The sequence below is a fragment of the Plectropomus leopardus genome, chromosome 14 (assembly GCF_008729295.1).
Source record: "Plectropomus leopardus isolate mb chromosome 14, YSFRI_Pleo_2.0, whole genome shotgun sequence".
NCBI lineage: Eukaryota > Metazoa > Chordata > Actinopteri > Perciformes > Serranidae > Plectropomus > Plectropomus leopardus.
This window is the reverse complement of record NC_056476.1, coordinates 20153827-20167603: the sequence shown is the minus strand read 5'-3', so window position 1 is coordinate 20167603 and position 13777 is coordinate 20153827. Positions and strand designations below refer to the sequence as shown.

Here is a 13777-nt window from a genome sequence, read left to right as displayed (position 1 = left end):
GAATGAACCTCCAGGAAGTGTTCTCTCTCTCTCTCTATCCCCGCTCCCCCACTCTCCCACTCTCATTCTCTCTCCCTCTCTGTCTCTATCTTTTTCTGTGTGTGAGAACCTTCACCGTGCCGAGCCTCTCTCTCTGAGGCCACGGTCCCCAGGCACAACCACTGCTTTGTCTTGCCCCTGTGAACACACACCCCTCCTCTACTGGGAGCCCACGTTTGCCAGGGAAACACAGGGCCACTGCTCCTATTCTTATCCACATCGCTGCTCCTGCATGGATGGTGTGTGTGTGTGTGTGTGTGTGTGTGTGTGTGTGTGTGTGTGAGTGAGTGTGAGTGCTGAATGGTAAATTGTTTCTCATCTGATGCTTCTGTATAAACATTTGGTTTTGTCAGAGGTAAGATCATTTTGTGTCTTGCGCTCAGCTTTTAACCCAAATAAAGAGAGTTTTTATTTAGAGAGCATGACACTGTCTTGCTTATGATCATCTGGACATGACCAGAGTGCAGATATCCACCCTCTGCAGCAGTAACAGCCAGACTAAAAATGGAATAAAGCAGTAAGTGGATAAGAATCTAGCCGGTGGGCCCCTTCCGACCAGTGGCTGCCGCCTCCCGTCACATTGCTCATTCCCCTCTGTGTCAGAAGGCTGTGAGGAGCTGCAAATGGCCCTTTCAAAACACACGGCAGCTGGAACACAGGGCAAAGGTGACTGAAGCAGTTGGGGGAGCACAGGGAGGGACAGGAGGGGGGGCACGAGATGAGCAGCTGCAACCTCAAGCCCCTGTTTCTCCACTGTGCCACCATCTCTAGCTTTAACAATTACAGAACACACTCCAGTGACTGTTTTTTTTTTTTTTGATAGTGCCTGATAGTCGAAAAATTCAAATGTAGCCAACATACATCAGCATCATTCAGACAATTTAGGCTAAAAAAGTCAGAGCCAAGACCTGGTGTGGTCTGAGAAAACAAAAGGCGCTGGGTGGTGTGGTGCCAGGGAATTCCACAACCCAAAGCAGGATTAGAGAGAACAGCACTTAAAAGTCCCCAATAGTCCACTGACCCTCCAAATGAACAAAGCATGGTTTATAATTCTTTCTATCAGTTGGATGCTTTTACATTTATCAAATCTTTGTGACAAAACACTGTTTCTTTAGTTCACATAAAAAAGGCAACATTTTGGGAAGCTTGTGAAGAAAAATGTACATTCTGGATTTGAACTTTTACAAAAAGGCATTAAATGGTCAAAAGAGACATAAAATGACCTCAAAGATATAGAAAAGAGACACAAAATGATGAAAGAAAAAGACACAAAATTACTTCAAAGAGAAAGAAAATGAATACAAAAAGCCAGAAATGACCAAAAAAGACACAAAATTACCACTGAGACAAAAAAATGAACACAAAAGACCCCAAAAGACCGAAAGAGGCATAAAATTATCATAGACACAAAATAACCAAAAGGGACACAATATTACTACAAAGACATGCAAAGAAACCTCAAAGAGACAAAACCACAAAAAGATGCATAACGCCATCCAAGAGATGACAAAAAAACAAAAGAGAGACAACACCACCACAAAGTGCATGTCTTGCTCCTATCCATGAGGTGGTGGAGCCTCTAGCATATCTGTGCCCTGGGACCCGTGGTTTAATAAACCGCCCATGGACAGAAAAAAAGCGCAAACTGTGCATCAGATAACACATTTAATACAGCTTTTAATGATTAGACTGCAACGCCATATCTTACAAAAACAGATTCCTAAAAGTCCAAAACTATGTTGTCAGTTACTCTATTTGTTCATTCCTCCAGGTTGCCTTACTTCCGGTTCCCTCCACACTGAAAGCTCCCCCAGTTCACGGGACAGGTGTTTTATTAAGACAGCCAATTGATGTTCCCAGTGTACTCTGCTACTTGCTGCCGCTGTGTGAATTCACGGAGTAGTACAGAAGTTATTGTGGGGCCGCGCGCTATCGCGAGACTTGTGCCATTATCAACCTGCTTGACACACAGCAGCGCTGAGTGCAGCCTGCCTTGCCAGGGTCGGACTGAAGCTCAAGAAACGACAAGGAGAAGCGAACATCTGGCCGCACATCATGAAAGGACGTCGGGGCTGATAGGAAACAACACGACAAAGCGGGAGGAAATCAATGTAAGTGCAGTCTTTTGGTGCTTTGGAAACGGAGGAAGCGAAAGTTAAAGAGTGTCCCCCCTCGCCGCTTCGTTCAGCGCAGTTGTGAGTTCCTCTGCTGTTTAAAAGGCTCCTAGCAATGCGTTTCCCAACACGGACATGGAGCTCGGTTTACTGCGCCCTTGGCTCCCCCGTATCCTCTTTACACTTTTCTTTCTCTTATCAAAATTGTGCGCGCGTAATCATACTCGTGCACATTCTTCTCGGCGGCATCAAAGTTTAATATCCATAGTTTTTTCTCATTCGCTTTTAAATCACCCAATTTAAACAAATATTTCACAGTTGTGCGCGTGTGTTTGACGAGTGCGTAAAAGGGACAGAAAGCGTTTTTCTCCTCCGCGGTTGCTTTTTTTGGTGATAAATCGCCCGATTAAAAAGTTCTAAATCCCGTGTTATCTTGTGACACTTAGAAATATACCTCTCTCTTCTTTATTTTACAAGTTGTGCGTGTAGTTTGGACTGCGTAGCCCCAGAGTTAACATATGGCATAAAGGGGAGCACAGCTGGAGGTAGCGTTTCCATTGCGGTGATGTCAGAGCAGCTGACTCCACAGCTTGCAGTGTAATTAGCAAACAGAGCACCAGTTTACTCACTCTGCACTGGTCTTATTTTTTTCACGTTAGCCTCCTTCCTCCCACCCCCCTGACGGACGACTGCTATCATTCCCGGTCCCGGTTGCTTGTTCTGTAAACACCGCTGGGTTTTTTGTGTGTGTGTGCGATCGGAAACGCGCTTGTGCGTCACTTCTTTTCGCAAAATTTGGAAGCTCAAGAAGTACAGCTACACACCGGAATACTTTGGAGAATTTGGATCCGTTTACAGCGGGATACATGGGTGGGTGAGCGCAGCGTAGCGTATCCTGCACCACTGGAAAGAATGTAGGATTTATGTTCTCAAGTTGGATGAAGTTATTGAGGTTGAGGTGGATTTAATCTGTCTGAATAAAGTTTTCTATTTTGGATTTTATATGAACTATACTCACGGTTTAAGGTCTAGTGTGTTTGCTCATACTTTTAAAATAATTTGCGTATTTTAGCTCAAGTTATTCCGCACATTTTCTCTGCTTTTGGTGACTCCGTGTGTGCCTCTGATACGCAGCGCCACTGTGCCCTCTAAATGGCTTCATTCGTTTATCCAGTATCCTGTTTTTCCTGTTTTTCATCAGGTTATGAAGGAAGAATGGAGTTCCCAGACCATAGCCGCCAGTTGCTGCAGTGTCTGAGTCAGCAGCGTCACCAAGGTTTCCTCTGTGACTGCACTGTTCTTGTCGGGGAGGCTCGATTCAAAGCGCACAGAGCCGTGCTGGCCTCCTGCAGCATGTACTTCCATCTCTTCTACAGGGACCAGCTGGACAAAAGGGACGTTGTGCATCTCAACAGTGACATTGTGACAGCCCCGGCTTTCAGTCTGCTCCTTGAATTTATGTATGAGGGGAAGTTGGAATTCAGCTCTCTCCCGGTGGAGGATGTCCTGGCAGCAGCCAGTTACCTCCACATGTATGATATAGTGAAAGTGTGTAAAGGCAAGCTTAAAGATAAGGAGCTCTCCTCTCTGGATGAAAAGATGAGCGAGGGTTTGGGACTCAGCTGTCTGGACAGGGAAAATTCCTCAGACGGCGAGCTGCACAGTAAGCAGCTCATCCGGCGACAGCCCCAGACACAGTCTCAGGGGCTTCACAGGGCCCCCCCAGCGGAAGAGTTTGACATGGACAACAGCGAAGTCAGGCTGGCTGTCACAGATTGTGATAGGTCTGTGCGGAGCAGGCAGAAGGCAAACGGTCACTCTGGCAGGTCCCCGGACCTTGTAGGTGTCAATTATTTGTCAGCAGAGGCCGAGCCCTGCGTCCAAACAGCTGGAAAAACAAAAGCTGATGTCAGTAGTTCCACCGTATCGCTGTCCCAGAGGTCCCGGGCTTCAGATGACATGGACTGTGCACTGGATTTGTCTTTCAAGCCTCTGTCTAGCAGAGATCCCTTACACCCCTCCTACGTCTCTGGACAGCTGGCCCTCGACAGCCAGCAGCAGGGCACTGAGCCACTTGTTAAAGACGAACACGACTTGCTGTCAGAGCAGGAGGACAGTGAGCCGATGAGCCCTGAGAGCCAGCGCTTTGGGAATAGTGCCAGGAGCTCAGTGGTGACAGGGTTCGCTGCCCTCTTCCCAGGCAACAACGGCTCCACAGCCGCCCTGCTCTCCCAGGAGGAGGACCTGATGGACGAGGAGGGGGAGGCCTGCAGAGGGAGGGAGGGCGCCCCGGGCAGGGAGGTAGAGGAGAGGAGGGGGAGGCTGCTGGGGGACAGCGAAGAGGAGGAGGAGGACGACTTGGCCTCTTCAGACATCTCCACCTCCAGCGGGGTGCTCCTGCCCCCGGGGCAACAGGTGTGCGTGTGCCCCCTCTGCAGCAAAGTCTTCCCCAGCCCCCACGTGCTGCAACTGCACCTCAGCTCACACTTCCGCGAGAAGGACGGCGCCCGCTCCAAGTTGTCCCCCGACGGCTCGGTCCCCACCTGCATGCAGTGCAACAAGACCTTCTCCTGCATGTACACCCTTAAGCGCCATGAGCGCACACACTCTGGCGAGAAGCCATACACCTGTGGCCAGTGTGGCAAGAGCTTCCAGTACTCCCATAACTTAAGTCGGCACGCTGTAGTTCACACACGTGAGAAGCCTCACGCTTGTAAGTGGTGCGAGAGGCGCTTCACCCAATCTGGGGACCTCTACCGCCACATCAGGAAGTTTCACTGTGGCCTTGTCAAGACTCTCGCCATTGGATAAAACTCCTCTCACCAGTGCCATGTCATTAGACAGAATGTCTCTCCACACACCGAATACTACTACTGAACACTTCGCCCGTTAGTACACACATGTTGGCAGTTTGTCGGAGACTTATCTTTTTTGGATTCTACCCCATGTGGCATTTCGCGAGTTAAAGATGTAGCAAAACTGGAGCTGCTGTCTGCACCAGACTGTGTCACAGGCATACCATGATGGTCAGAGGCAGACAGGTGAAGGTGCAGCAAAGGCTGTTAGGATAAACACGGGTGCTGTAAAAAAAAACAAAAAAAAAAACAAGCTGGATCTGTGTGGACGAAGGTGAACAAATCAGATGATGCACTTGTTTGTTTCTGTCTCGTTTGTGTCAATCTGTTGAGTTTATTTGAGGAGCATATTTGCTGAAAGAAAAGTTTGCACCCTGTGGGCAAATGGGTGATCGCTATTGCTAACATATGTTAATACAATCGTCAGAGTGAGACTTTTATTTGTGCACATGCGAGATCAGAACCGTCCGTGAGTAGCAATATATGATTTTTTTTTTAACTCCTACATTATTATTATTTATTTTGGGGGGATTTGTTTAGTCCTTAACAAGTAAACTGTCATAAGGCAGCAAAACTAATGAAGTCTGACTACTGGAAGTATAATTTCTTTTTTCTTTTAAATGGAAGTAGAATCTGTGGTTGAAATGAAGTTGGTTACAGTTTTATGTTGGAGGCAAGCAGACCATCAAATCATCTTATTTCTTTTCTGCCTCGGGGTGAGTTAGCAGCTCTTTAATGTAAGATAGCACATATCGATGGGATGGCCTTCTGATTTTAAAAAGAAGTCGAATAGCGAGGAGAGGAGGAGGAGGGATGGAGAGTTAAGCCTGTAACACTGGTGCCTACTGAAATTCTTAAAACTTCACCTCGTGTACTTACTTAAACAAGAATGAGATAAATCACGATGCCTTCTTGTGAAATTCAGTGAGTTTTCAGGCCTTTAAAAAAAGAAAAACTGGATTACACTCCACATACCAGGTGGTAACAAAGGCACTCTTGAACGCCAACTGATCCACGAGTGTCCTTAATTAAATAATTAAGAAGAATGTAATAAAAGTACTTAAATCAAGGTCTCTAAATTACCTTGTTATTTCCTTGTATGGCATTAAAAGTGCACTGACACGGTGTTGACAGCAAACCTTATCAGGCAGGGAGGGAGACAGGTGGATATCGTTGTTGGTGCCATTCAGCTAAATCTACTGACTTTTCTTTCTTTAAATTAACCTTTCTCACATTATCATATCTTACTGTACGTGTGTATTGTTACTACTGATGAAGCTGGAGCCTTTAGTGATGCTGTCCTTGAAAGAATCATTTTTTGGGAGGGGCAGGAAATCTTTCTGTCTCTTCACATAGATCTGGATTCTTAGCCAGGGGGCGTAGCACTAAAACGCTCTCGATATTTTGTCTAATCTGTCCTGAGAAGACTTGATCAGAATTTATTTATTAGTTTGGTTCAGGGTTTACTTTAGGGGTACTTCTTGTTTCTATAAGCTTGAAAGATGCTGCGTCTTGCCTAGCGATCTTGGTACTCATTAACCGGTATTGGGGCTGTCTGTTCATTTCTGTGCAAATCCAGTTACTGTAATTGTATTTTTAATATACCGTGTTAGAAACCTCTGCGGAGTATTCAAGATTTGTCACATGGAACATAGAGAAGCACTTGTTTTTAGCATGCATATAGTTTCAACACTATTGTCTAGGCTGCTATTTCTTACTATATGTATATTTAATGTAAATATATATTCTATTTATCAGACTATTTTTTTTTTTTGTTTGTTTTTCCATGTTATGACACGTGTGAGATGGAGGGAGTCAGGTGTCTTATTAAGGCTGCAGGTCTCTTAAAGTGTCACGTCTTCCCCAGGGGGAGTTTGGTCCGTTCTTCATATTCAAAACTCTAATCAGAACAGCTAATACCGCTCCGACTGCTGTTCCGCCACAGGAAACAGTTGTTCACAAGCACAGCCACACTGATACGGCATTGGCTACCTATAGAAAGGAGACAATACAGGCATTGTCCCCCCCTCCACCACCACCCCACCCACCAAATCCCAGGTAGTTCTCAAGGGATCATTGTGTATCTCTCCAGTAGCTATGTGAAGAAAAAGCAACGCAAGTCTCTCTTTGCACTTTTCTGTATTGAATGGAGCCATTGGAATGTGAGAAATGTATTTAGCAAAGGGAGACCAAGGACACTGTAAACAGGTGTATTGTTTTAAGGCATCAAAGAACAGCAACCCCTCCCCCCAATCCCAGCATGCAGTAGATAAACGCTTCATTGTTGAGGACACACCATGGTGATTTGCTTGCACATCTGTCAAGAGAATATCATAATTATCGGAGCATTGTTTTCCAAGTGCTAAAAATTTGTTGAGACTGAAAATATGTCTGGCAACTGTGACGACACAGGTGAAAAGCAGGTGCTGACTACCTATCCATTTCAGCGTAATGCACCCGAAGGTGTTTTGTTTTGTTTTGACTTTTTTTATGTTTATCACCAAGACTTTTCAGGACACAGAAATGAATTCACATGTGATTTCTCAGCATTTGCAATGGGCTGTCGGCATCTCTAACGGAGATGGTGGCAAACAAGTCAAAGCATTTTTTGCAGAATTACTGCAATTTGTTTTCGTTCTGACCTGCAGTCAGTGAAGGGGCTCGAATGATGCTCGTGTGTAATATTTGTTACAAGAAATGTTCACAAATGCCGTTCACATGCCCTGAATTCACTTTGGTTAGACATATGCCACATACATAGCTGTTGTGTAGAGTTAATAATGTACATTTCAATCAGCACACACAGGAATGTAGGTTTTGTCACTTTCAGTTTTTTTAAAGGAGCATTTCTTATGTGGTGCAAATTAAATCACTCGATTCTCTAATGTACATGTGTACAGAGGTAGAAAAACTAACGATATGTGAAGATTTCTTCCTTTTTATTGTTTGCAGTCTTTATTTATACCTCCAGGATGATCACCAAATGTGCCTTGTAGACACACAAATAGGTGTTGCATCTGGAGAAGCCCTTTTTCTATATTGTACATTTTTTTGCCCTCGACTGCGGTGGTAAAGTTCACATCACAGCGACACAACTGTTGTTCCTGTTTTGTCAAAAATGTTAAATCAGACAAAAAAAGTCCATTTATTTTTGCTGCTTTGCCAGAGATTACATTTGAGATTTATTTGAACATTTTTTGTTTATGTGCATAAATCTGTTTTGGACGTGAAGACAAGCATTCTTTCGTGGCTTTTAGTAGCCAATACTACTGGGAACTTCCAGTCTGTTCCTTTAGTTAATGTCACTGTTGAATGTGAAACACTGAGATTTTTGATTGTTGACTTCTATGGAAACAGTGCTACTCTTGATCGAGGGCTATGTTTGCCTGCAACTCATGCTGTATGATCTCTAAGTCTAAAAAAAAATGACTTTACCGATACTGGAATTTTGTCCTCTGCAGGTTACAACTGTGAAATTGTGTATAATCATGAGAAATATTTATTATTGCATTTGCTTCTTGTGCAACATTTGACTGTCTCGGTTTCAATTTGGTTAAAAAAAAAAAGCTTCTAAATGTCAAAATCTTTTTAATAGAATTTGTAGAAGTGCCATTAGAATTTAATATAATTTTTTAATAAGAAAGGTATATTTTATAGTAATCAATGCTTCAGTGTTAGTGGTGTAGAGATTAGAGGACAATCTTTATGCAGAAATTGACATTGCTTAGATATTGAGGCAATTTACTTTTGATCTATAACTGTATGTGCATTTTCTTTATGCTTTTTTTGGAGTGTGCTTGTGTGCGTGTGCTGTGGAAATGTGACAATCTTGATTTAGGTCTTTCTTAAGATTATGCATAGAATTAAATGGGACAACTTTCTCTCTTTGTGTGGATTTTATTCATTTACTAATCACACTAGTCTCAATATCAGACAAAACACTGCAGAAGATGAGCCTCTAGTAAGAAACGTCAAACTCTAACGCACTAACAACAAAAGAACATTGTAGAGGAGCCCTCGTCTGACTCGCAGCAGCAACAGTCAGCCAGATAGTGTGTGTGTGTGTGGGCAGCGCTGCAATGTGTACAGAGACAACAGAAAGTGATAATACTGCTGGTCTTACAGGCCCTGTCCCTCTGAAACCATAAACTCAGCTCAAGGACGGAGCAATTTCAAGATGGGCTCCTATTGTTTCTGACCTGTTGCCAATACGCTCCAAAAGAGATAAACATGTGATAACAAAGCTAGTTGACTTTGTTCTGTACTTATTACTAAACTTGGATCACATGTGCTGAACACACACACATTTGGAAGCGGGAGCGTAGGTTTCATTTTAACATTTGAGGGGACACATATAAAAATGGGAGGTTTAGGGGTCCTCCACTAGAAAATTTTGAGTGCCAAACACTTAATTTCCTGCATTCTGGTGATTTCTTTTTTTAAACAGAGGTGGATAAAGTATTACTAATACCACGTTGTGAAAATACTGCTACAAGTAAGAATCCTACATTGAAAATGTTACTTAAGTAAAAAGAATAATCAGGAGCAATCACTTAAAGTATTAAAAGTGAAGCCCCCCCCCACCCCCATGCATATTTTGCATCCCCCCGCAAAATCCACGCCTATGTTTGGAAGTAAACAAACCTATCAAATATATGTGTCTACTCCAGGGATTTCATGCCAGTTCACCGGACACTTTCAATGGCAAGAACTTTTAATTATTTCCCCGCTGCACCATGAAAGAAATCCAGCTGCTCTGCTACGTGATCCCAATGGGGATGTGCTCGGGTTCCCACCACCCTCCCCCCAAACCCAACTCACCCACTCTGGGAACTCCATATAGACAAGGGCCGCATCCAACTGCCCCTGCCCCCCATCTATCCTACCTCCACCCCCACAGCCCCCAAAACCACGGCCCCAAACCTCGGCCTCATCCCACCACTCTATTGTGTGCGTGGGTAGTAGCTCAGCCAGGCTATTGTCTGGCCCAGCTCCCCAGCACGTACTTTATGCACAAACAGACGACACAGCGGCGCTAGCCAGGCAGCTCCAACATAAAGAAAACAATGTCCTCCCAAGATCATTCATAAACACCCTGAACAGCCTCGGCCAGCTCACAGTAAATAAGGGCCCTCTGCAATGCTGCGGCCACCTCGCACTGTAAACATCCACAGCGGCAGGCCTCAGAGCGCTCGCTGGCACCAACATCTCACATCTGCCTAACGGGACCCAGGGCTTAGAGTGCCTGGTGTGTGTGCTTTTCTTATAGACCCAAACCTTCACATGGAAAGTCGGGGCCATGTGATAGGGCTTAGCTGCAGGGTGACGAGCTCGGATATGTGCGGTGTAACTCGATGGTGTAATAAAACATTCCTCTCCGAGGCTCAAAGCCGGGCTCATTTGGCCGTTGAGTGGTCTTGTGTGTTTGTGTGTGTGTGTTTAGAGGTACTTGAGAGAAGTTGAGAGGAAAGTTGTAAGTGTCCACCACCTCAACAAGGCCAGCGGTGGGAGCCCTTGACCTCTGAAGGGACGGACTGCCAGGGACAGCTGGTGTGGCCTGTGTTTATTTATTTATTTCTTAACAAAAGACAGGTGGTCACACTTGAAAAGGGCACACAAACACAGTCACACATGCGCTTGTGTACAGACAATGCGCACACACACACACACACACGCATGGGTAGTTTTCTTTTGCTCTTTATTCGTATGAACACACATGCATATGGTTATCATCCACTTAATTTGTGGGGAGGAATTCATTTTACTTTTAGGAAATCCAAATGCACCCAAGAAATGAGAACAATTGAATTCCCAATTAATAATGTAACTGTAAATAAGGGACCATTTTTGCCAAGTCGAAATCAACATTTGAAGCAAAACAAGTTCGACGCAATCTAAAGCTGCAATCTGAGCTGTATATACCACACATCAGTTGCTGCAAGTGCATAAATACATATCAACTAGTGCTCTCACACTGGGTTTGCCTTTTTTGGAGTGGCTCTCCCTGACAGTGCCAAGACAGTGTGTCCTTGGTCCACTGTACAGCTGTCACTTACTCACACTCGTTGACGCATATTTATAGCAGCAGCATCACTGGGCTCGACGCTCGCCGCACTCAGACCACAGCTGGTCCCCACAAGAATGGGTGAAAGACAAAGCCACGTGCTCCCGCTGGCCGACTGCAGTTGGTCCTGTCTGGAGCGCCGTGGGTGATTATGTTGCCCCCTCTTCTCCTCACAGACACCCAGCCCTATCCATACATGCACCAGAGAGGAAGATGAGGACCACTGGTGGTTGGGGGGGCAGCACACAGTGACCTTTTTTTCTTCTTTAAGTATCACGGATGGGGATGTGCTGAAAACCTTGACAGCTGCACTTTGTTGTTTTTGAAGGTACATAAACACATAATTATGGGGTTAACAGAGAGCAGGGAGGGGAGAGGAGCTTTAGCATCCTTCCCTTTAATAAGTCAACACTGAATATGGGAAATGTTTTGGACGACAGACAGGCAAGTCGCCTCTAAACGACTCTGTATTGATCTTTATCTGGAGTCCAAGTTTTTTTTATGGACTCCTAATTTTTCAGATTTGGAAGAGATACAATACAGCCACTACTGCCAGTATCACCAAAATGATTTCCAATAAGTATTGAGGCATTAGATGAGATTGAAGTAAAAAGAAACAAGTTTTCAACCCAACCCACTTCGAATTTCCAAGTGGTATTATTGTTGGCATCGCTGTCACAAAGACAAAAGGATCGATTCTTGTTCCTTGGAGCCTGACAACAACCAACATCACAGGACAGACTGCAGTTTGTTTTCCGTAGTTACTTCAATTGTGTCACCGTCCACCATCTCTGCCACTGAGGATAGTAATGGCAAAAAACTTACATTACCAGCTGCCAAACAACATCCTTAGACATTGATATCTGGTTAAACTTCGATTGTGATGTTGGGTGACCCAAATTCAAAGTCAAGACAAAATCATTCGCCAATGTCAATTTGATGTAGAATGTTAAAGATGGATGACGTTGATATTTTGTTAGTTTTAAGTTGCTTTGTTGACCAGAATCTAAGGTCTTCCAAATGTCTTGTGCCAATGTCATCTTGACTTAGAATATCAACATGTAGTCATAAAGTATGAAGAACAAACCGTCTGAAAAATCTCATAATGTTAACGCCTGCACAATGTAAAATTTCTAATGTTGTTAGACATTTAAAACATCGCCAACACGATTTTTATTCCAACCCAAATTTAATGTCTGTCTGATGTAAGAGTCCAATGTCTTTATGATTTCATACTAATGTCTGGTGTCAGGTGGGTTGATACTCTTTGGGAACTGGGGATATAGCTACTGGGGGAAAAAAAACAGAAGAGTACTATCCTCTTCTTGTTTGTTTAGGCAGTAGCTGAGGCACTTAAATCAAGCCCTCGTTTTCACAGGAGAATGTACCTGCAAACAGGGGGCAGCTGTCCAATAACTGGAAGGTTGGTGGATCGATCCCCAACTCCCTCTGTCAATATACGGAATTATTTTTGGGCAAGATACTAAACCCCAAATTCCTCCCGATGGCTGTTCCATTGGTGTATGATTGTTTATGATTGGTAAACAGAGTAGTGGATGGCACCTTGTATGACGTGTGTGTGAATGTGACTTGTAGTGTGAAAGAACTATGAGTGGTCAAAACAACTACAAACAGGGTTATACAAGTGCACTTTAGGATAAGTTAAAGCACAAAACGTGTCTATTTCCACTTTAAATTGAGGTGAGTCATGATATTGTGGTCTTTGCGTCCTTTTCTCGACTGTCAGGCATAACATTACTCCCTTTGTTCTGGATAAAAGGGTATCAAAGGGAGGTCTGATGCAATGATGGATCACAGGAAATTGGCTGAGATAACTGGATAATGAAGTGTCTTTTTGATGGTCCAAACAGGGCTTTGAATATTTAAGAGTTGCGTTGACTCATTATTCCTAACTGTGTTACTCAGCTGGTGAAGACAAACTCATCACCCAGGTCAGAAAGGAGCAGAGGGATGCTCGCTCTGACACTCGAGGGGGCGACTAATAGTTTCTTTCTCTTTTGTAACTGTAACTGTACATGTGCACACATACAAAATGTTTCATTCAGCAAAACTTTACATTCACAGTGAGTTTAAAAGTACAAGTTTAGCTCTGCCTCAACAAAGAAAGTCATCATTAGGCTGCACATCTTAGAGTTCTGGATGTCAACTTGACAATATTTATTCATTAATTAGCACAATACACAGTCGGAAATGTTATGGATTCATCTTTGATTTTACATATTTTAAAGGAATATGTCAGCCACAAAATGTCCATTTGTAAATCAAAAAGTCATGCCGTATTACCTTAAATTTTTAAAGAAAATGTTTGTCTCGCAGGCCTCCATGGAAAAGGGTGAACAAACTGATTTATCCATGTTTAACTACAGTAAAGCTATATCAAAACATCTTTACAAACTCTTACACAACTCATCCAGTTTAATCCAAGTCTCATTTATGAAGTTGTATGCTCAGTACTTCATAAGCACAAGCATTTTACTAAAAGACCTAAGCATTGGAGTCTGGCTTTAAGAAGAGCATAGATAACTTCCACTTCAGGTCGGTTTTAAATAGTGAGGATCTGGCAAAAATGCATGTGTGTTGGAAAACTGAGCAAACTGGATAAATGAAACTTGGATTACACTGCACACGTTGTGCAACAGTTTTTGAAAAGACCTTTTGATGTAGTTTGTTGTTGTTAAATTTGG

General features: G+C 43.7%; 1 protein-coding gene across 1 annotated transcript; it reads left to right on the top strand.

Annotated features, from left to right (window-relative positions):
• Positions 1 to 2008: 2008 nt before the first annotated feature.
• On the top strand, positions 2009 to 8889 carry zbtb42 (zinc finger and BTB domain containing 42). Its single transcript, XM_042501346.1, has 2 exons — positions 2009 to 2150; positions 3355 to 8889. The coding sequence occupies exon 2, from the start codon at positions 3369 to 3371 to the stop codon at positions 4962 to 4964; it is 1596 nt and encodes a 531-aa protein (XP_042357280.1). The 5' UTR covers positions 2009 to 2150; positions 3355 to 3368; the 3' UTR covers positions 4965 to 8889.
• The last annotated feature ends 4888 nt before the right edge of the window (positions 8890 to 13777 follow it).